Here is a 25,993-nt window from a genome sequence, read left to right on the forward strand (position 1 = left end):
CTGCTCTTATCTGCCATACACTCCAATCCCTGCCTCTCGTCAGTCTGACAGTGGAGGGTCTGGTCGTCCGGTAAACACTGGAACAGCAACTTCATTGCCTCATGGAACAGGTCATGCAGATTCCAAAAAAGGATAATCCCACCCAGCTTTCTTGTAACGTTAAAAACCATAATCTTTACAACACAAAACATTCGGTGTTTTATTGGTTCTCTCCACACCATTGGCACACCAATGTTTAAAACTTTTGCTTTCACCATTTGTCCAGTCGTAGGTGTGCCACGTGGTTTCCCAACCATAGGTGGAGGCCAAGACTTATCCTGTTCTCCAAGCTGTACTCCAAAATATGCCAGGTATACTCCATGCACAAAGTCTGTGATACTTCTTGTTTTTCAACCATGTACTCTCCACAGATGTAGCAGAATACATCAGGATTGTTGATGCAGGCGCATTTTTTATGACGACATACTCTTTACATGTATTTATATATGTACTAGCTGTTCTCAGCCAGCTAACGCTCGGCTCAAGGGTATACAGCTCACCTCCCTGGCATATAGCTCCCCAAAAGGTATACAGAAGTCCTCTCTCCAAAGGGTATACAGCTCTCTTCCTCCCAGGAGCATACAGCTCTCACCCGAGTGTTCAATTTACACAACCGGATTGGCCTCTGCTTACAGGACCTGTGATATCACATCACATGAAGGGGAGTAGTCAGAGAGGGGGGGGGTGTCGCATTATCAGTTCCCCAGTGTATGCAGGAATTTGCTGTGCTGGTTGTCATGCTGCTGGATGAGGTGGTTTGTGTGGGGTCAGGAAGGATTTAGAGTGTGGATGTAGCAGAGCTGCATGTCTAACAAGCGGGGGGCGGGATTAGCGAGTAATCACAACGTCTCATATTTATATATTATATTTATTATACACTGTATATATTTAATACTGTATATATTAAGCCAGATCTTCTTGGGTGTAAACCAAGACTGGGTTAACAAACTATTGTAGCCAACTTCTATCCTTCACAAATTCACAGTAGAATTCCAACTTCAAAAAGTCACTTTTGTATCATTGTATGTGACGAACTGAAATACAAAATTGTGGGATATGTCACCACTCGCACTGGGGAAATGCATTATTTTTATAGATGTCCATTATCTCAAAAACTAGAACCAATTTAGCAAGAGTCACGCAATTTAAAAAAAAAACCAAACAAACCTTGGTACCATTTTTTTTTTTTGTAGACCTGTGTAATGTATTGTTTGAATTTTCTCTCCTTAGAAGAAATAGAATCTGAGTTTCTCCAGGTTATTTAGTAATTTGGTCTCAGATTGCAAGTTCCTAGCTCAGTGTAATTTTCTTATGGAGTCACAAGGTGATTGAATTGTGGAGTTGATTTCTTGCAGTTTGGCCGCTTCATATTTGATCATCAGTTGTATACATACAAGATTATCCTCTGCCATATGCATCTATGGTGCAGCATTTGCAGTTTCACGTCACTAATCACTCAGCTGCAGGCAACAAAAACAGCTACTGCCTAGTTATTCCAAGCTCCATTGTGGAGTGCAGAAGAGGTGAGCTTAGGCTAGTTTCACACATCCTTCTTTTCGCCGGTTTGGCGGATCCGGCGCACGCCAGTACAGTGTATACAATACAATGGCAGCGCTGCAACTTCTGAGTTACATGCTCCTGTCACATGACAGCATGTGACCGGAGCTTGTTGTGCTGCCATTGTATAGGAGTGCGCCGGATCTGCCAAACTGGCAAAAAGCAGGATCTGTGAAAGTAGCCTTAGGGAGAAAAGCTAACAATGATGAAAACCTACACAGGCAGCCATACTAATGTAGAGGGCAGAAGATAATTTCTCACATAGCATACTGCGCAGAATCAGAATGCAAAGGCACATAGGATGATTTCAACTCTAAGATTAGCTTTGATAAAAGAGGTGGAGATAGTCAGGAGCACAGAAGAGTAAGGGGTCTGCAGCACTGAGGAGAAACAAGTGCTGACAGGAAATTTATTTTGAACAGCGTTAAAAAAAAAGGACCATTCCTTCAATTACCGTATTTTTTGGACCATAAGACGCACTTTCCCCCCCCCAAATGTTGGGGGAAAGTGGGGGGTGCGTCTTATGGTCTGACTATAAGGCTGCGGGGAATGAGGGTGCCGCGGGTCATCGGCGGCACGAGCAGGCTGTAACAGCCTGCCGTGACCACGTGGGCCCGCTCATTACATATGCACGCCCATCCTCCCGCCCATCATCTCTCAGCGAAACCGGCGCTGACAGGTGGGCGGGGTGCGTGCATAATTAGCAGCCGGCCGTGATCCCCACTGGCAACTACAGCCTGGAGTGATCATGTGCGGCTGTATTCACTGCCCCCCGTGCATCATTATCAGCGCGGGGTGCAGTGAATCAGTATACTCACCCGTCACCGTGTGTGGAGCCGCCCCCCTGCAGCATCGCGTCTTCCTGTCTGTGCCGGCGGTCAGCTGATCTGGACACTAGCGGCGCGCACCGCGATGACGTCATCGCGGTGCGCGCCGCTAGTATCCACCAGAATCGATCAGCTGACCGCCGGCACAGACAGGAAGACGCGATGCTGCTTTCACCGGTGACGGCTCCACACAGCGGCGCTGCAGCTGAGACAGAGATCGGTGCTTCAGGAAGTGAGGAAGGGTAAGTATAAACGTTTATTTTTTTTTTCCTGTGCCACAGGATACACGCCATTTACCAGGATGGGGGCATTTCATGAGCAGGATGGATGGGGGCATTTCATGAGCAGGATGGATGGGGGGTATATTATTAGCAGGATGGGGAGTATATGAGCAGGATCATATACAAGGCAGGAGGATCCTTATCAGAATGGGGTACCTTAGTAGAGAATTTGGGGACATTAGCCCCATAACAGTGTCAGCAGCAGATCCTTGCCCCATAACAGTGTGTCATGACCATATTTTTTGGTTAAAATTTTATTTTCCTATTTTCCTCCTCTAAAACCAGGGTGCGTCTTATGGTCAGGTGAGTCTTATAGTCCGAAAAATACGGTATATAAAGCTGGATACACAGAGGCAAATAAAAAAAAAATACAAAAAGGAGCAAGAAAAACCTCATGTAGTCTGTATATTGACAATAAGCATGCAGTTACTGTGCTTTGAGAAATATAAAGTGATTATAGGAAGGACTCCTGGTTCTCCCATGTCTTTAACAGCTCTTTCAGAGTTTCTGACTTTGTCTCTCTCAGTTAGGGTCCCCTTCTCTTTTCTCTCTACACAGCCCCTTATGGACAAACCATTAGCAGATCTGATAACCACTTATGACACCCAATAATATACATCTCCTCCAAACATCACCCCCTGCACTAGTACCAATTACCAGTAACTGTCTGCTGTCAATATAATTTCCTCTATAAAAGATGCTTAAAATGTACAAAACTGAACGTCAGGTGTAGCCTTCCTCTGCAGCCTACCCAAGCGAGATATTTCCATTTTGTATGTGATACTACCCAGCTTGGGGGTTATATTTCACTATATCCGATTTGCTAATGTTCCCTGCTCCGTAGAAAAATTTCCAGGATCCACTGTTCTCCAATGGAAACTGCAGAAGTAATTTTTTGCTACTTACCCTAAAATCCATTTTTCATCGAATGTATTGGGGAACAAAGGACTAATGCTAGGTAGAAAGAAAAATTGTTGGCTCCAGTCGGTCCTCAAAACATAGGCAGCTCTGACTAACAGAATTGGTAAAGCAGATCTGACCCTTTGATATGCTGACCTCCATAAGCTTGGAATATTAAGACAGGTCCGCTAATGTAAATGGAAGCGTAGTACAAGCTTATATTTTTACAATCACGATGTGTACAAAATTGGGAAAAATAAAGATTACTTACCGGTAATGGGTTTTTTTTCAAAGCCCATGCGAGCACCACCAGAGAGAGGTCCACCCATCTTTAGGACAGGAATCGCACTGGAATACAAGGGAGGTACCTCTCCACCACATCAGTTCGGTTTCCTGTCCCAAGATGGGAGACCCAGAGTCAGTCTGTGTAAGCAGTGGTGAAGATGGCGGTATCCCGGGGCTGAAACGGTGGTGGAAGAACGCCTTACCTGCCGTGGTGCCGAAGTTCAGCCTCGGAAGAGTCTCCCAAGGGCCGCAGTCCTCTGCGGTGGTTAGCGCAGGCATGGTACAGTCCAGGAGGATCCTCTGCCCGGGCACTGTCTGGGTCTGTGCACTTGCTGGGCAGCCTGCAGGTGCAGCCAGTGGTTTGAGCGCACCAGATGAAGATCCAGGAGGATCCTCTGAAGACGCTGTCCGGGTCTGTGCAGCCCTCAGGAGGCTGGTGGTTCGAGAACGCAGGAGGAAGTTTGGAAGATTGTGCTGGCGTCTGCGGTCCTGGCTGTAGGAAGTCATGCATAGATGACCGATTCTTGCGTCTGTACGGGGCCCGCAAGATGGCGGCACCTATGTAGAAAGATCTAGAGGAGGCTATAAGGTATAAAAGGATCTAGAGAAATAACTCCTAGAATAGCATGCTGTGCCGGCAGGAAGGGGCTCCTGGCGTCTGCTATTCCCCTATCCATGTGGGGCTCTCCAAATAGGGCAAAATGTCCAGAAACGCTGCACCACTCCCAGTTGAAGCAACATTTACACTAAACAGCATGGGATTCTTTATACTACTTGCAAAGGTCTCACCCAAACCTTTGCACCTCCATGGGTACAAACTAAATTTTCAGTCTGATCCTGCAGTCATGCTGCCATCCATCTGCCCCATTTTTTTTTTTTTTTTTTTTTTTTTTAAGCAAAGTCAAAAGGAAAAAAAAAATAATAAAAACAAAAAAAACAAAACAAAAACCAAGTGTGAAAAAAAAGAAGAGGTCTGAAACATTTTGTTTTTAAATTTATTTTACTCAAGAAAAATATTTCTTATTCAAACTTAATCTGCTGAGCGTATCACGCCGAGCATGGTCAACGATATGTCACAAGAATCTCCAGGGGTAAAAGTGTTAAGGCATGGAAAGAGACAAGAAGCAACCAAATAATTATTAAAAAAAAAAACAAAAAAAAAAAACCACAACAATGTAATAGAACATAAAAGTACCAAGAATCATCATCTTTCCCCAAAACTACTTCCCACGTAAACGATAATCAGTAAGAGATTGTCTTAAAATGTAAGTCATCTTCATGTTAAAGGTTAAGGCAACGCAAGCGTCGGGTTACATAAAAAATGATGACGTCTCTGTAGAGTGGGGCGTATTCTGCGGGGTGAGGAGGGGCGACGCTAAGTGCAAGGAGAGCCGCCAGGTTATACATCCTTCTGTGTGGGGATGTAGGGTGGGGGAGGGTCCTTCTCCTTTTCGGGCATCTTTATGGCCATCTCGTATGTTGGTAGGATGTACTACAAGAGAAAAGGATCAGTCAGTATAATCACATTGTGCCAACAAGTCGTAGGAAGAGGATAAGTCAAGGTTCAGCAGGGAGTGACCCATCCGCCGTGTGTACGGTTACCTGTGGAGGGGTCTCGAAGGCGGGATACACTGCAATCTCTGGCATGTTCCGGTTATTGATGTACTTGTAGCAGTTCCACACACAATTGATCAGGTAGGCCTAGGAATAGAAAAACACAAGATATGGAGAGACATCACACACGAGTGAGAACTGAACCGAGAAAGCCAAAAACGGCTGAATCCTGTATCGTATGGGCCAGATGCTGCCCGGACATATACGCCTGCCGGAAGCTCCTATCTATGCCACAGAAAAGGTGTGCACCCACACACTTGTATGCTTATATATTATCATTAAGAAAACCAAACCTTGATGTGTACAAGCCCCACAGATGCCAAAAGAAAAAAAAAAGTCTTTTAGACGCTATCATATGAAATTCACAGTGGATATATAGTGTGGCAGCTATAGGCATAGAAGTCATGTCTAGGTAAAGTAGCCATTCGCTATGCAATGAAACCACCTATAGCGCCACCTGGTGGAAAACAACGGAGTTAGCATTTTTATCTCGAAAACGGAACGAGATGGAGAAAAAAGTGAATTAAAAAATTGTAGGGAATCATTAATTCAATACGAATTGACACCTTGCATACAGAAATGCTATGATATGAAACCCATGCCCCCCCCAAAAACACAATGCTGGTCACGCATATGGCGCTCATTTAACGTTGATGCTCAAAGTGGCGACAGTCAGCTGCAATGCACATCTGGACTCTGGACAGCATACTGTATCTTGCTGCACGTTGTGCAATATGGTAGGTGACACGTTTGCACAAGCATCTGTGATATGTGGTCGTAGGTCCTGCAGTGTTGGTGGAGGGGTCGCATAGACCTGCGGTTTGATGTGACCTCACAGAAAGAAGTCCAATGGGTTCAGGTCAGGTGAACGTGGAGGCCACTCCACACAGCTACCATACCCAATGACTTGTAGGAAGGTCTCCATGAGGTATCGCTTCACGTCTGCAGCCTTGTGAGTTTTACACGATCTAATCATAGCATTTCTGTATGCAAGGTGTCGATTCGTATTGAATTGATGATGCCCTACAACTTTGTAATTCACTTTTTTTTCTCTCGTTCCGTTTGAGATAAAAAAATGCTAACTCCATTGTTTTCCACCAGGTGGCGCTATAGGTGGTTTCATTGCGTAGCACATAGCTACTTTACTATACCTAGACACCACTTCTATTCCTATAGCTGCCGCCATGCTCAAGTGAATGGCGGTGAACACACTGTATTTGGCTAAAGCATAACACTAACAGATCCCAAATGGTGGTGCCAACCGGAGGACACGCGTTTGTAGCCAGGGCTGATGCGAATAAATGGATTCCAATGAAGAATACAAAGTGCAAACTTCCCGGAGGGGCCGAGGAACCAGACTATAGACAAAGCAGCCCCCAACAGCAGCGAGTGGAGCTTACATTAATCCCTGCTTTATAAGCATTTAAATCGACAGCTCCTGTAGAGAGGACATGGCGAGGACACTCCCCTAAATGCAATCGCCAATGTGATTACCATAATAGTTACCATATACTGCAAAAAAAAAAAAAAAAAAAAAGGAAAGAATATGGGCCGGATTCATCAAGGCTCACACATTATAGGTCAGTCTTATGACCTGTGCGGTGGAGAAAAATGCAGTAAATTCCTAAAAGAGGTAAGTGCGTCTTGTTGCATTTAGTGTTCTATTTCCACTGCTACAAACGTGTCGATATTTTGGGGCTGGTGGATATTTCCGTAGAAATTACTGTCACTTTTGTGGTGTATGATTTGATTGACTTATTGATGTGCTTGAACAATTGGCAGAATTAGTCGAGACTGGCGTAGGACACACACACGCACTTTTGGTGAAATTTATACATTTGGTATTCACTTGGGGTACGGTGTCACGATCAGGAACCGCTGCATCCTGGATGCAACGGGTCCTGACCTGCGGGCCGCGAGTCTCCTCCGTGTAAGGTCAAAGCTTCATGTGCCCACGATCAGGTTTCGGGGGTGCTGCGGTGTCTCTTCTGTTTTCCCTTCAGAGGATGCTTGCAACTCCGCAAATAATCGACTTGCATGCGGCTCGTGAAGCGGCACTACAGGTCAGTTTTCGCTGCGGGCTGCACACATACAGCGGGCACGGGATTTTTAGAAATCCTATTGACTATTCTTGTACTGCACAACGCAGTGTTTTGGCTACATCCGAAACGCTTCAAACACTGATCGTGGAAACGTGAGCATTTCGACATGGATGATGAATTAACAAGGTGATTTTTACTGCACCATGAAAACCAGAAACACAAACCCCCCTCAAAAAAAAGAAATAAATATGAAAAAAATGTCAGATTTTTTTTCTGCTATTTTCCAGTACATTATATGGTAATATGAATGTTGTCTTTAACCCCTTCACGACCATGGACGGAAAGATCCGTCCTTGTGCCCTGGGCCTTAACGACCAAGGACGGATCTTTCCGTCATGGCGGAATCGCGGCACCGGAGCCTCCGGTGACTGCGATCGGTTAACATAAACCGCAGATTCGGGGAGGAGGGGACCTGTTCCTGACCTTAGGAGGGGTGGTGCCTCCTCCCCGGACCTACGGAGGCTGTGATTGGCTGACGAACGCCGCTCAACCAATCACAGCCACTGTAATGTTCCAGCCATTTAAAATGACTGAAACATTGAATTCCAGCCCTGGCCAGTGCAGCTGTAGCACTGGCCATTGGCTGGAGCTGGGTGACCTCACTGGATCACCCTCCCCCAGCTCCACTGCTCTGATTGGAGAGATCGGTCTTGTGACCGATTTCTCCAATCACAGTGGACCTGTTGCCGGTGACCGCCCCCGTCATCGTCCCTGCAGCACGCCAGCACACAGTGAGTGTACACAGTGCAATGGCAGGGCGACAAGCTCCGGTCCCATGCTGTTCTGAGACCGGAGCATGGGACCCGGAAGTTGCCGCGCTGCCATTGCACTGTATGAAAAGCGTCCCGATCCGCCGCCGCCGCTGCCCACCGCGATCTGTCACCTGTCTCCCCGATCTCCTGCCCGCACCCTCACCCCCACACCTCCCGATCCGCTGCCGCCCTCCATCTGCCACAGTGCCACCGCTCCCCCCAATCTGCTGCCCGGCCCCTCACCTCCGTGCAGCAGATCGGAGGGAGCGGTGGCACTGTGACAGATGGAGGAGGACTGGGATCGTGCACCCTGTCCTCCTCCATCTGTCATAGTGCCACCGCTCCCTCCGATCTGCTGCCCGGCCCCTCCCCCTCGTGATCGGTGCTCGCCCCCTCCCCTCCGTGATGTGCTGCTTCGCCCCCTCCCCTCCGTGATGTGCTGCTCGCCCCCTCCCCTTCCCTCCCCTCCGTGATGTGCTGCTCGCCCCCTCCCCTTCCCTCCCCTCCGTGATGTGCTGCTCGCCCCCTCCCCTCCCCTCCGTGATGTGCTGCTCGCCCCCTCCCCTCCCCTCCGTGATGTGCTGCTCGCCCCCTCCCCTCCCCTCCGTGATGTGCTGCTCGCTCCCTCCCCTCCGTGATGTGCTGCTCGCTCCCTCCCCTCCGTGATGTGCTGCTCGCTCCCTCCCCTCCGTTATGTGCTGCTCGCCCCCTCCCCTCCCCTCCGTGATGTGCTGCTCGCCCCCTCCCCTCCCCTCCGTGATGTGCTGCTCGCCCCCTCCCCTCCCCTCCGTGATGTGCTGCTCGCCCCCTCCCCTCCCCTCCGTGATGTGCTGCTCGCCCCCTCCCCTCCCCTCCGTGATGTGCTGCTCGCCCCCTCCCCTCCCCTCCGTGATGTGCTGCTCGCCCCCTCCCCTCCCCTCCGTGATATACTGCTCGCCCCCTCCCCTCCCCTCCGTGATATACTGCTCGCCCCCTCCCCTCCCCTCCGTGATGTGCTGCTCGCCCCCTCCCCTCCCCTCCGTGATGTGCTGCTCGCCCCCTCCCCTCCCCTCCGTGATGTGCTGCTTTCTCCCTCCCCTCCCCTCCGTGATGTGCTGCTTTCTCCCTCCCCTCCCCTCCCCTCCGTGATGTGCTGCTCGCCCCCTCCCCTCCCCTCCGTGATGTGCTGCTCGCCCCCTCCCCTCCCCTCCGTGATGTGCTGCTCGCCCCCTCCCCTCCCCTCCGTGATGTGCTGCTCGCTCCCTCCCCTCCGTGATGTGCTGCTCGCTCCCTCCCCTCCCCTCCGTGATGTGCTGCTCGCTCCCTCCCCTCCCCTCCGTGATGTGCTGCTCGCCCCCTCCCCTCCCCTCCGTGATGTGCTGCTCGCCCCCTCCCCTCCCCTCCGTGATGTGCTGCTCGCCCCCTCCCCTCCCCTCCGTGATGTGCTGCTCGCCCCCTCCCCTCCCCTCCGTGATGTGCTGCTCGCCCCCTCCCCTCCCCTCCGTGATGTGCTGCTCGCCCCCTCCCCTCCCCTCCGTGATGTGCTGCTCGCCCCCTCCCCTCCCCTCCGTGATGTGCTGCTCGCCCCCTCCCCTCCCCTCCGTGATGTGCTGCTCGCCCCCTCCCCTCCCCTCCGTGATGTGCTGCTCGCTCCCTCCCCTCCGTGATGTGCTGCTCGCTCCCTCCCCTCCCCTCCGTGATGTGCTGCTTTCTCCCTCCCCTCCCCTCCGTGATGTGCTGCTCGCCCCCTCCCCTCCCCTCCGTGATGTGCTGCTCGCCCCCTCCCCTCCCCTCCCCTCCGTGATGTGCTGCTCGCCCCCTCCCCTCCGTGATGTGCTGCTCGCCCCCTCCCCTCCCCTCCGTGATGTGCTGCTCGCCCCCTCCCCTCCATGATGTGCTGCACGCTCCCCCCACCTCTCACCCCCGTGGTCAGCTACCCGCCCCCTCCCCTGTCACCGCCGTGATGTGCGCTCCCTCCCCTGTCACCGCCGTGATGTGCGCTCCCTCCCCTGTCACCGCCGTGATGTGCGCTCCCTCCCCTGTCACCGCCGTGATGTGCGCTCCCTCCCCTGTCACCGCCGTGATGTGCGCTCCCTCCCCTGTCACCGCCGTGATCTGTGCTCCCTCACCTGTCACCCCCGTGATCTGTGCTCCCTCACCTGTCACCCCCGTGATCTGCGCTCCCTCACCTGTCACCCCCGTGATCTGCGCTCTGCTCACCTGTCTCCCCCGTGATCTGCGCTCTGCTCACCTCTCACCCCCGTGATCTGTGCTCCCTCACCTGTCACCCCGTGATCTGTGCTCCCTCACCTGTCACCCCCGTGATCTGCTGTCCGCTCTCCCTCACCTCTCACCCCTGTGATCTGTGCTCTGCTCACCTGTCTCCTCCGTGATCTGCGCTGCGCTCCCTCCCCCACCTCTCACCCTCCCCGATCTGCTGCCTCTTTCATCTCCTGTGATCCAGCTGCCTAGATCCATCCTGTAGGGTAACTATCCCCAATCTCACCTCCCACTCCCCTTCCCACCCATCCCCCCACCCGCCCCTCCCCCCATCCTCTGCCGCTCCTGCATCCACTGCGCCCTCTCCCATCCGCCCCCACCCTATCCCAGCCGCCGTCTCACAATCACAGATGCTCCCTTTATATGCCGCTGCCCCCCCATCTGCTGCCGCCCCATCTGCCGCTCCCCCCCCCATCTTCCGCTGTTTTTTTTTTCTATGCCATGGGGGTCTAGTTTCCAAAATGGGGTCACATGTGAGGGAGCTCCACTGTTTCGGCACCTCAGGGGGTCTCCAAACAGCATGGAATACGCTAATTGTCCCAGACAATTTTGCGTTTGAAACGTCAAATGACGCTCCTTGCCTTCCGAGCCCTGCTGTGCGCCCAAACATTTTATTTCCACCACATATAAGGTATCTGCGTACTCAGGAGAAATTGCACAATACATTTTATGGTGCAATTTTTCCTGATACCCTTGTGAAAAAAAAAGCTACCTGGTTGAAGTAACAATTTTGTGGTAAAAAACGTTTTTTTTATTTTCACGGCTCAACTCTATTAACTTTTGTGAAGCCCCCAGAGGCTCAAAGTGCTTAATAAACATCTAGATAAATTCCATGAGGGGTCTAGTTTCCAAAATGGGGTCACATGTGGGGGAGCTCCACTGTTTCGGCACCTCAGGGGCTCTCCAAACGCAACATGGTGAGGATAAAGATTCCAGCTAATTTTCTGTTCAAAAAAGTCAAATGGCGCTCCTTCCCTTCCGAGTCCTGCCGTGCGCCCAAACAGTGATTTTTCGCCACATATGAGATATCTGCGTGTTCAGTAGAAATTGCCCAACAAATTTTGGGGGTTCATTTAATCCTGCTACCCTTGTGAATATGCAATATTTGAGGCTAAATTAACATTTTTGTTGCAAAAAGTAAAATGTTCATTTTTTCCTTCCACATTGCTTTAGTTACTGTGAAGCACCTGAAGGGTTAATAACCTTCTTGAATGTGGTTTTGAGTAGCCTGAGGGGTGCCGTTTTTGGAATGGTGTCACTTTTGGGTGTTCTGTGTCATGTAGACCTTTCAAAATCGCTTCAAATGTGATGTGGTCCCTAAAAAAAGTGGCTTTGTAAATTTTGTTGTAAAAATGAGAAATTGCTTATAAACTTTGAACCCCTATAACTTCCTTAAATTTTTTTTTTTTTTCCCAAAATTGTTCTGATGTAAAGTAGACATGTGGGAAATGTTATTTATTAATTATTTTGTGTCATATGTCTCGTTGGTTTTAGAGCATAAAAATTCAAAGTTTGAAAATTACAAAATTTTCTAAATTTTCGCGAAATTTCCGTTTTTTTCACAAAGAAATGCAAAAAATATCGGCCTAAATTTACCACTAACATGAAGCCCAATATGTCACGAAAAAACAATCTCAGAATCACCGGGATCCGCTGAAGCGTTCCAGAGTTATAACCTCATAAAGTGACACTGGTCAGAATTGCAAAAAATGGCCTGGTCTTTAGGGTCAAAATAGGCTTGGGGCTGAAGGGGTTAACCCCTTCAGCCCCCGGACACTTTCCGTTTTTATTTTTTGCTCCCCTTCTTCCGAGAGCCGTAACTTTTTTATTTTTCCGTCAATCTTGCCATATGAGGGCTTGTTTTTTGCGGGACGAGTTGTACTTTTAAATGAAACCATAAGTTTTACCATATAGTGTATTGGAAAACAGCAAAAAAATTCCAAGTGTGGAAAAACTGCAAAAAGAGTGTGATGGCACAATAGTTTTTGGGATGTTTTATTCACAGTGTTCACTATATGGTAAAACTGATGTGTGGGTGTGATGCCTGAGGTCGGTGCGAGTTTGTAGACCCCAAATATGTGTAGGTTTACTTGTATCTAAGGGGTTAAAAAAAATTCACAAGCTTGGTCAATAAGAGTGGCGTACGTTTTGCGCCATTTTCTGAAACCCGTAGCGTTCTCCTTTTTCGGGATCTATGGCTCAGTGACGACTTATTTTTTGCGTCTCGAGCTGACTTGTCTAATGGTACCATTTTTGCGCAGATGCTACGTTTTGATCGCCTGTTATTGCATTTTGCGTGTAAAACTTACGGTGACCAAAAAACGTAATTTTGGCATTTTTTTTGCCACAATGCCGTTTACCAATCAGATTAATTGATTTTATATTTTAATAGATCGGTCATTTCTGAACGCGGTGATACCAAATGTGTATATATATTTTTTTTTAACCCTTTCATTTTCAAAGGGGTGAAAGGGGGGTGATTTGAACTTTTAGGTTTGTGTTTTTTTAATTTTTTAAAAACTTTTATTTTAATAGTCCTCCCTAGGGGGCTATATAGATCAATAATCCGATCGCTCTACCCTATCTGCTGATCACAGCTATACAGCTGTAAACATCAGATAGTCATTTCCTCCTTCATTCAGCTCTGGGACAAGAGAAACTGAAAGTGACTCGTCATAGCTACAGGCGTCATCACATGACCCTGTGCTACCATGGCAACCACCGAAAGTCACGTGATCACGCACGTGACTTCCTGTGAGGGCGGCGGTAAGTGAAAATCATGGCCGCGTGCATATACATCTCGCTGCCAGACTTTGGCAGCGAGATGTAAGGGGTTAAATGTTGCGAGTGGAAGTGATTCCACTCGTAACATGCAGGCACACGTCAGCTGTTGAAAACAGCTGATATGTGCGCGGATCGCTGCATCCTGCCAGTGGCAGGGGGCGGGGCTTAACATCACACGCTCCACGATGGATAGATCCGTCAAGGGTCGTGAAGGGGTTAAAAACAAACACCCACACCCACGCTGGAGAGGGAGAAAAAAAAAACATAAAAAAAAAAAAAGTACAGACAAAAGTTAGCCCACTGGTAAGAAAATCTTTTTCACAAGCTGAGCTGGACTTCCATAGAACATGAAGACAATTTAAATTTTTGACTGTCCGTTTCTCTTTGGGTAATATTTCTACAAACTGAATTGTGATATGTGTTGACGACCTCAAGATAGATTTGTGGTCTGGGCCCGGAGGTCTACTGTAGTCACTGACTGTAGGCGTGCCCCCTAGTACCAGGCAAGAGGTAGTCAGCCGTACCGTAGGGACTCTATACAACAAGTATCCCCAGAGTCTTACCTTTAGAATAATTATTAATGCGCCAGCAACCAGGACGATGAACAGGAGGCAGCTGGAGTCCATGGCGAGCATGTCATCTTTATATGGAAACTTCGGCTGTAAGAGAAGTAGAGAGACAAGATATAATACAAGTGTTCTTAACCTAGGAGCTATGTGGTTCACAGGACCCCGGGTCAAGTGGCCACCGGACTATAGCCCTGAGAACTGCATCCCACCTGAGGACAACCAAGAGCCCCCTGTTGATTAGCAGACCTGGACTGATGAACCAGTTACGCCAGGCCAGCTAATCAAGAGAGGATGTCTGGCGATAGATAGGACCTCAATTATGGGCAACCCCTTTATAAAAAAAAAAAAAAAAAAAAAAAAAAAAAAAAAGAGTTGCTAGAAGAAACACAGCTGCTTGCTTTCAGAAACCGTGCCACCCCTGACCAAGCGCTGTATAGAGTACTGCAGCTCAGCTCCATTCACTCCAATGGGGAAAGAAGTTGCAATACTAGTCAACTTCCGGTCAGACAGGGATTTTAATAATGGTTTTCAATTAATTAAAAAAAAAAAAACCCAAACAAATGAATTAGAGTATAAGGAGGATGTCCAGGGCACTGATCCGCACCATATAAATATATGTGAATTGTCCTTAAAAATGACCCTGCTCTGCGGTGCATCTGATGATACAGGGATTATAACATAGAAGCAGCAGAGAAAAAAAAAAAAAAAAGTCAGGCACTCACCAGAGCTTGCTTGTGCAGGTATCGATTTATTCAATCTTGGAGGTTACAAGTGCATTAGGGCTGGTGGGGAGGGAGAGGACGCTAGAAACGTCCAGTGACGACTGCCGTTTCGCACCTGTCTGGTGCTTCAGCCAGCTAAAGCACCAGACAGGTGCGAAACGGCAGTCATCACTGGACGTATCTAGCGTCCTCTCCCTCCCCACCAGCCCTAATGCACTTGTAACCTCCACAACTGAATAAATCAATACCTGCACAAGCAAGCTCTGGTGAGTGCCTGACTTTTTTTCTCTGCTGCTTCTAAACAAATGAATTAAATACCTTGACAAAAAACAAACAAAAAACAAACCAACCATAATCTAGCATCAGGCTATGGTTAACATCGTTTGGGACATAGTGGACCCCCCTCCGGGAGAGGAATGACAGCCTGGTTGAACAGCAAGCAGAGATTTCACATACTGCGCTCCAAAAGCAAAATATGTGAGTGAATATCTCTGCATTCGAGCAGCAAAATTGAAAAGAGCAGCAGAATCTGGGGGAGCTCACTTGATTTTTACAAGTTATTAAACTCAGACATTTTTTTTTTTAGATTTTAAAGTAAAAGGTCCTCTTTAAAGAAGGGCTAAAAAATGGTTACCAGTTTTTTTTTCCTAGCATCATAAATGCAACCCAAAGATGTCTGAACCCTGAGGCTGCACCAATAGCTAGGTTTGCTGCCAGGTATGGGGGGGCTGATGTGCACAGGTAATGGGTACTAGTCATCCGGCACATGGAGCAGGTATCATTGCACTTGACATGGGTAATGATACCTGGGAAAATTACATTTTGTAAATGGTTTTCCACCAGATTGAAGGCAAGTCTGGTCATAAGGCGTTAAAATATCTGCATTATATAAAGGGAATGCATCATTTTTATAAATAAGACAGCAATACATAATCTGATTCATTTATAAAATGGTAGATTATTTTATCATTTTGTTCCCTTTGAATGATTGAGGTGGCCATGTTTCCTAAGCTGCTCATACCTGCAATTTAAGGGAATCTATCAGCAGCATGATGAGGGGACATAGATCCTGATTCCAGCAATGTATCACTTAGATTACTGGGGGCAGCAGTTATGGGGGGAAAAAAAAAAAAAAGATTTTTTTTCTGCTCCAGATCTGACAGAGCTGGGAATGCTGAGCGCTGTATAATCTGCCACACGACTGGTGAGAATCTTTCTATCACTATACAATGTATGCAGGAAGATTCTAGTGATGGGAAAGAGTTCCAACAAGGAGGCACAAAACACTGAGTAATAATATATTGCTGATAAAACACTGATTTTATTTAAACAGCACAGTTTAGAAGGTGACACATGGCTGGAATCAGGGTTTCAGCCCCTACATCATATTGCTCACAGACTACATAGGAAAAACCTGCTGACAGGGTCCTTTCGAGAGACGGGCCATGGAAAACAATAGGCTTGAGGTGTTCAATGAAAGACACTGTTGTGGACATGTTCTGATCTGTGAAGAAAGTCACTGTGCAGGGTGGGTGGGGAAGGTGAGCTGTGACCCCCACCTTTTGTACAATATCTTCTGAGGAAATTGTCAGATGAGGTCATTAGTAATTCACAAAGAATGAAGAGTATTTGAGCAATGAACATGGGTCAGTTCCCAATGTGTTCTTCAGACAGACGCCTCTAATGTGTCACTGTACAATCCATAAAGCAGCAGACCTTGGATAAATAGGGGCTATGAATATATGTTTGGGAAGTAGAAGGACCCTGTAGCAGCAGAGGGGTGTATAGTATAAACAGTTCTGCTTAGGCGGTGTTCACACATTGCTTTTTGCTGGCCACAAAATTTAGAACTTCATCACTGTGCTTTGAGTTTCGAAAACTATCAAAACAATGCATTTTCTGCCTAAAATCACAACACAGAAATGCAGCCACAAGGTTTTATACAGCTAAAAGCAGTATATCTCTAATTAAAGGGGTTTTCTTGTGAACTTTTATCACCTGAATGCTAAACATATGAGCCCATCTACACTAGTATAGGTGTATGAAAGTCCCCGTGTGAATGAAGAGTTAGTGAATGTGTAACTAGTGTTCCCTAAATTAATTCCGGACCACCCATAGTCTTTAAATGTACAGGCGGTCCACATATTGCCCTGCAGGGACATTCTATAATGTCACCGGAGACTAAGCAGCTGCACGAGATCATGAGGCTGCAGGAAAGGACTCTGTTCCCAGCCAGACTGCCCATAGAGAAGGCAGAGATGGTTTATTAACACTTCTGCCTTTACAATTACTGAATACAAAAAGCTGAATGAGTGCAGCCTATACAGTATAGGTAGCGATGACAGTGCTTCCACCTCTGGACCCAGTGAACACGATCGCCAGGTGTCCAGGAGCGGCTGGCTAAATCTTCCCTGTAATTGGGGCCAATATACTAGAGTTTATACGGTAATTTCCATTTTAACTGGAGATGGTATGAGCTGAGTTTTTCATCCCTTTTTTATGCTGAAAACTTCCCCCCTCGGCTTGTACTCTAGTGAGGTTCCCAAATAAAAATTCTTCTCGCCTGTCCTCTGTTCCTGCGATGTACGTGTTACCTGCTTTGTGAAGTCCACAGGCACATATACCTTTGAGTGATCTCGTCCGGTGCCCGGAGGCGCCGCTGCAGGATGCAGTCATGGCTTTACTGCAGTTGAATGCTTTGCAGCGCTGTAAAGCATTCAACTGCAGTAAAACCATGACAGCGGCCCTGTGCACTGGACAAGATCACCAAAGAGTTTATGTGCCTGCGGACTGCAAAAAGCACCCCTCAATTATGGTGTCCGGTGCACAGGGCTGCCGCTGATGCAATCATGGTTTTATGGCGCCGCAAAGCATTCAATTGCAGTAAAGGCCATGACGACAGCCTGCAGCGGCAGCTCTGTGCACTGGACGAGATCACCGATGGGCCTATGTGCCTTCGAACTGCACTAAGCAGGTAAGGACACCGCAGGAACAGAAGACAGGTGAGGGGTGTGTATATGTGTGTGGTGTGTGTGTGTGTACACAACAGCATAACAGGGGATGAGAATGGGACCGGAGTAAGGACATTACTAAAGCGTGGGGCATATTACTATGGGGAACAAAGATGGTGCATATTACTATAGGGCAGAGGGATGGGCACATTACTACAAGGGACAAAAAGGGCACATTACATTTTACTGGTATATATTTTAATTTTTTACATTTTGCAGTAGCTGCTGCATTTTCCACCCTAGCCTTATACTTTAGTCAGTACTGATTCCCAGTCTTGTGTGTGGTAAAATTAGGGGCCTCGGCTTATACTCAGTTCGGCTTATACTCAAGTATATAGAGTAGAGTAAAAAAAAAAAAAAAAAAAAAAAAAAAAAAAAAAAAAAAAAAAAAAATAAAAATAAAGAAAATATATAAAATAAAAAAGGTGCCTGGTTAGGGACGGCCAAAAAAAGGTGCCTGGTCTTTAACTTGTTAATTTACTATGGCAAAATATCAATATAGAGGGAAGCACACATTCGTGAAGGGCACCTTGTCCTAAGAACAATTGCATAATTTGTTCCAAAATCAGTGTACAAGACTCCCATTCTAAGGCCGACAACACGACCCCTGCCGATCGTACAAGCGTCCCGGCAGAAATCAATAGATGTGACGTCACCTGTCCCATTCGCCTCAATGAAGAAGCGAGCAGAGCAGGACTATCCCTTTAAGGATACTGCCGGCTTCATTTTGCCTAGTGGGGTCTCGCCTGAAATACAGCTCATGTGCAGATCACAGCAGTATCAGTGCAGTCAGAGCAGGCGTCTTCCTGGAGTTGGAGGTGTCTGCTGTATGGCAATGGAGCAGGGGTGCACATGGTCACCAACACTTGGGCTCCATTCCCAGCACCAGTGGAGGACTCAGCAGCCGCCCCTGGCAAAAATCAGGCAGGTTTACCCCTGGATAGGATATACAAGCTGGTAATAGGAACTGCTACTTTTCCAGACAATTAGCTGTGGTGTAAAACTGATGTAGCGTCAGGAGAGTCACAGCCTTGTTCTGCCCTTCTCCATTCTGTAAGGAAAAGAGTCCAGCTCCGGGCATTACGGTGTTAACGTAAGCCGCCATTCTCTACCACACAGACCGCAGTCTCCGGACTTACCAATTGCTCCAAGTAGTCCTTAATTCCCGGCAGGTATGTGAGGGAGCTGATGGTGAGCAGACACGTGAGGGCGAAGTCAAACAGCTGGTAGCAGAAGAACGGGATCAGCCAGCCGCCGCGGTGCTACGGGAGAGAGCAAGGACACAACATGATACCGGCCACCACAGTACATTTATGGCATATCCACAGCACGCGTGCTTCGCAAATTTTCAACTAAATGGAAAAAGCCGTGTAGACGTGGCCACCTCTATTCCCAGTGGCATGGGACTGTGCTGGAGAAAGTGGGTCCTACTAGTGAGCCCATCACAAATTTAGGGTATATCCTAAGGATCAAGCTACAAGATATCCAAATACTGGGCAACCCGCTAAGAAGGTATGATCACACATGGCAGATTGATTGCAAAACCTATATTATATTGTCCTGGGCTCAGTAGAAGACTTTACTGCTGCGGTTGTGTTAATGGTCAGTGTGGGGACTATTCGGCAGATCACCCGGTAGTAATGGCTCCTGTACTTACAGTGATTGCTCCGTAAACCATCATTGCGCTCATAGTAAACATCAGCAGGGAGATGGCAAACAGGACGCAGGCGTTCTCTGCAAAACAGAGGCGAGACGTCACACAGCAGAAGGTGCAAACACATAGGTCGTCCATTATTAGGCAGTGACATTTTTATGCAGCCAAAAACCATAAATGAATGGATTAGATTTGTCCCGTATAAGCTGCGGTCACCACCAGTCAGCCCTTATATACAGCATTACAGGACACTGTATATAAGAGCCCAGGCCGCTCTGTATAACAAACACCTTTATTATACTCCGCTGCGGGGCGGTCGGGCCCGATTGATGTCGCTGGTCTCTGTTCAGGACCTTATTGTGATCACCATCCTCTGTCCTACATCATCCACACAGCATTCTCCACTGCGCTCTTCTTTCTGCCCTGCCGGGGGCAGAGCATAGTGCGCATGTGCAGGCGGTCTTTCACCTTTCCCCGCGCCTGCGCATTACAGTTCTTTGCTCTGCCCGCAGCAGGACAGAGAGGAGGGCATGCACAGGAGCCCAATGGCGGACTCTCAGTGGACGACATAGGACAAGTCATCCAAATGAAGAAAAATGGAGGATAGCGATTGTAATAGAGGAGGTGCCGGACCGAGATCTGCGAGGCTCAACAGACCCGACCGCCCCATGGGCAAATATAATAAGTCTGTATGTTATATAGAGCGGCCTGGGCTCTCATATAGCGTATTTTAGGGCTCACTGGTGGGGGACGCAGCTTATGGAGAGATATTCTGGTGAAAAATTGCTTTTAAAGTGAGGGTGGGGGGGAGGGGGGAAGGTAAAACCTTCACTTCTCCTTTTGACTGGATTCAGTTCTGGCTTTGCCGCAAAACACCCCCAAGAAAACTGCACTTGTGTTTTCAGCTTTGCTCACCATCCTATTTCTTCATAAAAGGAAAGTGAAGCCGCAGAGATAAAGTGACTATTGTGCCAAGAACTGGTGGAAAGAGGAAAGGACATCGGTGGCAGAGACCTAGGCCACCATCATCCTTCTGCCATAGTGGACGCTGCGCCCAGATGGGAGGAAAATCCCATTGTCCTGATGGCAGATTCATGGCCACCACGCTTCACACCTGCGATTGTTCATGAGCCATGGGAATGTAAATCAGTAATTGTCCTCTCAGTTGTGGGAGCTGAGCGTCAGAGCTTTCAGTCATAACCACAGGATATAATGTCTCTCCAGACCTAGCCTCCAGGCTGACCGCCATTATCTACTCTACGGCATTTCAGCCTCAGAAATAGAAAAAACGTTTCCAGTCCTTAAAGACAGAGAAACTTACGGAAGGCCAACTGGTAGTCCAGAGAAGATGGTAGAAGGTCTGCAAACCATGTCCTTGAAGACCGGCTAAAAGAACTAGGAATGTTTAGTTTGCAAAAAAGAAGGCTGAGAGGAGACTTAATAGTGGTCTACAAATCTCTGAAAGAAAGTCACATTGCAGAGGGAACTACCCTATTCTCATTAGAACAAGGAATTACAAGAAGCAATGGGATGAAACGGAAAGGAAAGAGATTCAGATTAGACATTAGGAAAAACTTTCTGACAGTGAGGGCAGTCACGGAGTGGAACAGGCGACCACAGGAGGTGGTGAGCTCTCCATCAATGGAAATCTTCATGTGGGAACTGGATAAACATATAGCTGGGATGATTTAGGAAAACCTGTACTAGCAGGAGGTTGGACCCGATTGGCCCTTGAGGTCCCTTCCAACTTTACTATTCTATGAGATATCAGACTAGTTACTTCTCGGCCTGGCTCAGACGCGCACATCTCATGGTAAATATACAGATAGCAATATCCAGACTGACCACTCCGTATTTTCCAGGCTTAGATGTGCCTAGGAGATTGGTCAAGTCTGGGAATTGCAGTCCGTATACGCAAGGTGAAGTACACAAGGCTGAATCCGGCTTTAGTCAATCACAATCCAATGAGAATTGTAAATTTTATGTGTCTGATGTGTTTGTGTTTACTCTCTGCTCCGCTTCCTCTTCCTGTAATGACATCACTTCCCTGCAAAACCGCAGGCAAGCGATGTACATTACCGGAGGTAAACCGCAAAATACCGCAGGGAATAACGCAGGAAAACGCAGTGAACCGCACAGAATTTGCTGCCTGCGTTATTCCCTGCGGGATTTCACGATTACATTGCAGTGAATGGAGTGAAATCCCGCAGCGACGTGCAGAAAGAATTGACATGCAATTGTTTTTGCTGCGGGATTCCCGCAGCAAAACATGCAGCTGTCAAAATCCGCCCAGTGCGCACAGGATTTTTTTTTCCCATAGGTTTTGCTGGTGATTCACTGCAGAGATGTTATGAACATTTTCTGCAGCGAAACATGCAGCAAAACCGCAAAAAATCAGCGGCAAAATCCGGTAAGTGCGCACAGGGCCTTAGGCTAACTTCACACTTCAGTTTTCTTTGCATCAGTCACAATCCATCGCCTTGAGGAATTATGGTATCCTGCAAAGTATTTTACAGGAATCTGTTTTTTTTCCCCATAGGCTTCTATTAGCGACAAATTGTGACTGATTGTCTTGCGTTGCATCCGCCGCGTGACGGATCAGTCGTTTACTGATGGACGGTCGGGCAGTGCTGAAGGTTCCGTTTTTTTAGAGCAGCAAAAAAAAAACAACAAACAAACAAAAAAAACCCCCCAACAAAACGCACTCCGCAGGTGTCAGTCACAATCCGCCAAGAGCTATAATTTATGTCTACGGTGCTGGATGCCGCCGTAATCTGTCACACGACGGAATCCAGTGCTGGATTCCGTCATGCTCTACCGAGCATGCCCAGCATGTTTGGCACACCCATTGGGCTGTCCCAAACACAAACTGATCATGACAGGTCAAAAAAAACGGACGCACAGCGGATGTAACGGACCAGTTTTTTCACAGGATTCCTGTGAACTGAATCCTGTGAAATAACACATCTGTTGCGTCAATTGACATCTAAGGCTAGGTTCACACTTCCGTTAAATTGTATCAGTCACAATCCGCTGCTCTAGTAAACAACGGAATCCATTTGGCGGATTCTGTTGTTCCCATAGACTTGTATGAGCGGCGGATTGTGACTGATGATGCTGTGTTGCACCCTCCGCCCGGCTGATCAGTCATGGAACGACTGACTGCGGGGCGGAAGGAACGCAGCCTGTAACGTTTTTTGAGCAGCGCAATCCGTAGGATTTTGCTGCGCATGCTCTGGCTCCCTGCACACGCAACCAGGATACAAATCGGGTTACTAAGCAATGCCCTTTGGTTAGTTACCCAATATTTACCCTGGATACATGTGCAGGGAGGCTAATACTTCGCCGCTCGGCTCCGCCCCCTCCCGCACTCCGCATGTGTACACACTCACACGTCCCCAGCCCTGCAGTCCCCGCGGCACTGACTTCCTCGGCTCCGCCCCTCACACAATGGAGTCCGACAATGAATTCTGTTCTTTGTCATCCGTTGTACAACAAATCAGTCACAAGCGTCAAGCAACGCATGTGACTGATGCAAAACAGAAATGTGAACCTAGCCTAAGAAAATGACGGATCCGACGGACTGACCTGATGGATTTAAAGCAATGGAAGTGTGAACTTAGCCTTAGGAGAACAGTTCTTCATTACATATACTATATAGGTTAGAGTAAGACACGCTAATGGAAAGGGTACACATGCATACACACTGGTATATCTAGATCTTTAACAAACAAAAAAAAAAAAGCAAGCAAAAAAAAAAAAGCTAAGTTATCATAATGGGGTTGTCTGGCCAAAAATAAAAAAAAAAAAACAAAAAAAAAAAACAACTTTGACCAGGGTCTGGATATTTAGAAAAATACATAAAACACAGTCACACTCTCGTACCAGCATCCCTTTCCTAAATCCAGTGCAAACTGCTCCGTGGTCTGTGCGAAGATTGAGAGTGGTGACACTCCCCCAGTGGCTGGACCGCTGCAGCCAATCACAGGCAATGGTGATGTCATCTCTTCCTGTATTCGCACAGAACACAGAGCAGCTGGTGCTGGATACAGGAGGGGGACTCCGGTAGGAGAGTATGGCTGAGTTTATTTATATTTTTTTTTGCATATCTCATCCCCTTGGTCAAAGTTTTATTTTGCGTGAACAACCCCTTTAATATCTTGCACCCCCCCCCAAAGAGCTGGTTCCCCTGCATTTTCCCGCATGCTGCACTCCTCCCCGCTCTTTGTGTTGTGCTCTTATCTCTTTTTTTTTAGATTGCTTACATTTATAGTTTCACCAGTTGGTTTTTCGCTTTTCTTGTATAGTCATTTATACCGGCCTCGTCTGAGCGGATTATTGATTTAGAATAGCAAAGTTCAGAGTCCGCCACATACAAACATGTCTGCCGGCTATAAAACCTCACCTGCCACTTTCTCCGAGGGGTAGTAGTTTCCGATCACTTCGTACTGGATGTCGACTGTAGGCACGGTGTCCGGGTGGGTGACTTTCACGGTCAGAAGGATTCCCATTAGCAGGTTCACCACCTACAGGAGGGAGAACGACAAGCCGGTTAAACCCTGTGCGCCACACGCAGACCAAATGGTAAAATGTCTTTACGGATGATTCAATGTCAGAGGATGGCGGCGTAAAGAGTGGCCGGACTAGGAGAGCAACGCAAAACAGCAACAGCAGGATTCCACGGAAACATTTCACAAATCTGTGCTCTTCCCGCGTCATAAGCCGGTGTACGGTGAAAATAATGGTGCCCATCGCAGCCCAAACTCACATTCAGGAGAGCCGCTTTAATTATTCTACTCTACAGTAGGTTTTCCACCACGAGAGTGTGACGCCCCTGGACTAGTCAGGGTATCACAGGCAACTGCACTCCTTTTCTTATGGTGCAGAACCCACCCTCCATGGTTCTGGAATACTAACCACTGGTATTGCTTCCATCAGCACTCAGATCCCAGTCACCTCACACTACACCCGTGGGTGGTCTAGCTGGAATAGGGCCGCCCGCCTAGGGGTCAGGCAGGCTTGTTGGAGGGACAGTCAGTCGAGTGGTAGCCCTCAGAGAGTGAGGAGCTGGGAGTTGCTCCCTGGGAGACTTTGGCACCTTCTCCAATACCCTGCGACCGGTTCTCCACCGTCTGCGACCCAACCAGACTTAGTTTTGCACCCTGCATCCCTGCTCATCCACCATCCAGACTCCTGGGGCCTTCCCCTACCCGTGGGGGGGAACGTCATCTAGCTGCCCCCCTCCATCTCCCCTGGGTCCTCCCATCGGCAGCGGCAGTACTCCCCTTACTGTGAAACACGGGTGGCGTCACGAACACTAATCCCCTGTAAAATAGTCCCCTTTTATTTTCGAGTGTCCGCGAGCCCACAGGTCCGGAGACCCTCGAGCCACGGCAAACCCCGGATCCGATCAGTCTGACTGCTGCAGGGCGCTACGAGTGCTCGGGGACTTGCTTGTAGAACCCATTCTAAAATGCCGATGTAATATGCTGAAAGCTTATACGCAACTGCTGTGGTCACTGACTGGCTGCAGCGCTCACATCCATGTCACGTAAGCACCGGGAGACCCGGTGTCAACATCACTGGATCAACACAGGAGGAGAGAATAAACTTTATTTTATTTGTGGGATTTAAAGGGAATGTGTCAGCAGAATTTTGCTATGTAATGATGAGAGCAGCATAATGTTAGGGCTGAGAGTCCGATTTCAAAGATGCGCCCCTTGCTCAGCAGCTTGCTGTACTTTATATACAATTAGTGTTTTATTAGCAGGAGATGATCACTGTCGTGATGTCCTGACTATGTGCCTTGTGCAAAACAGTCCACTAATCTCTATATGCCCACCCCTGATTGGTAGCTTGCTGACAATGTACACAGTAAGCTGCCAATCAGGAGTGTGGGCGGGGTTATAGGGAGCTCAGCATTCATAGCATTGCTACTTTTGCAGCAGAAAGAACAGGGATTATATCAAACCTGCACCAAAGCAGTCTAGTAAAGTGATACATCACTGGAATCAGGCTCTCTGCCCCTACATCATGCTGATCTCAGATTACATAGTAAAAACCTGCTTGACAGATTCCATTTAAGAAAGGAGTTGACCAAGTAGTTGCCGCCTTCATCGCCTATAGTGGGCAGCAGTTACCCACACACGGATTAGATCACATGACAAGGACTACCGTATTTTTCAGATTAAAAAGACACTTTTCCGCCAAAAAATGTGGCAGGAAAATGACGGGCGGGTCTTAAAATGTAAATGGAGCTTACCGGGGGGGGGTGGTGGAGGGGGGTGTTACAGGAGGCGGGGCAACGCTGTGCTCTGTGCACTGGGCAGCAAGGCACGGGCTATTCGTAAGAGGTCGGCGGTGTGGGCTTCAAATATTTGAACCCAGAGTCGGCGCGTGCGCAGATTGAGCTTTTGGCTCAAGCTCTCATTAGCGCACACGCTGACTCCAGCCGTCATTTCTTTGAAGCCCACACCGCCGACATATTCAGAATTGACAGTATTTCACCACCCGGAGCGAGCCCCAGCCCAGCACGGCGCCGCAGCCCAGAGCGAGCCCCAGCACAGCACGGCGCCGCAGCCCAGAGCGAGCCCCAGCACAGCACGGCGCCGCAGCCCAGAGCCAGCCCCAGCAGCGC

General features: G+C 48.1%; 1 protein-coding gene across 1 annotated transcript in view; it reads right to left on the reverse strand.

Moving 5' to 3' along the window:
- Positions 1 to 4,870: 4,870 nt before the first annotated feature.
- The window catches only part of LAPTM4A (lysosomal protein transmembrane 4 alpha), a 50,502-nt gene continuing 29,379 nt past the window's right edge, over positions 4,871 to 25,993 (reverse strand). The window contains exons 2-7 of the mRNA XM_075338787.1: positions 23,762 to 23,882; positions 19,360 to 19,436; positions 18,842 to 18,964; positions 13,964 to 14,059; positions 5,492 to 5,590; positions 4,871 to 5,381 (exon numbers count right to left, since the gene is read on the reverse strand). Of these exons, the coding sequence (XP_075194902.1) occupies positions 5,289 to 5,381; positions 5,492 to 5,590; positions 13,964 to 14,059; positions 18,842 to 18,964; positions 19,360 to 19,436; positions 23,762 to 23,882 (609 nt within the window). The 3' untranslated portion in view covers positions 4,871 to 5,288. The remainder of the gene's footprint in view (positions 5,382 to 5,491; positions 5,591 to 13,963; positions 14,060 to 18,841; positions 18,965 to 19,359; positions 19,437 to 23,761; positions 23,883 to 25,993) is intronic.

This window comes from Anomaloglossus baeobatrachus, chromosome 3 (genome assembly GCF_048569485.1).
Source record: "Anomaloglossus baeobatrachus isolate aAnoBae1 chromosome 3, aAnoBae1.hap1, whole genome shotgun sequence".
NCBI classification, from domain to species: domain Eukaryota; kingdom Metazoa; phylum Chordata; class Amphibia; order Anura; family Aromobatidae; genus Anomaloglossus; species Anomaloglossus baeobatrachus.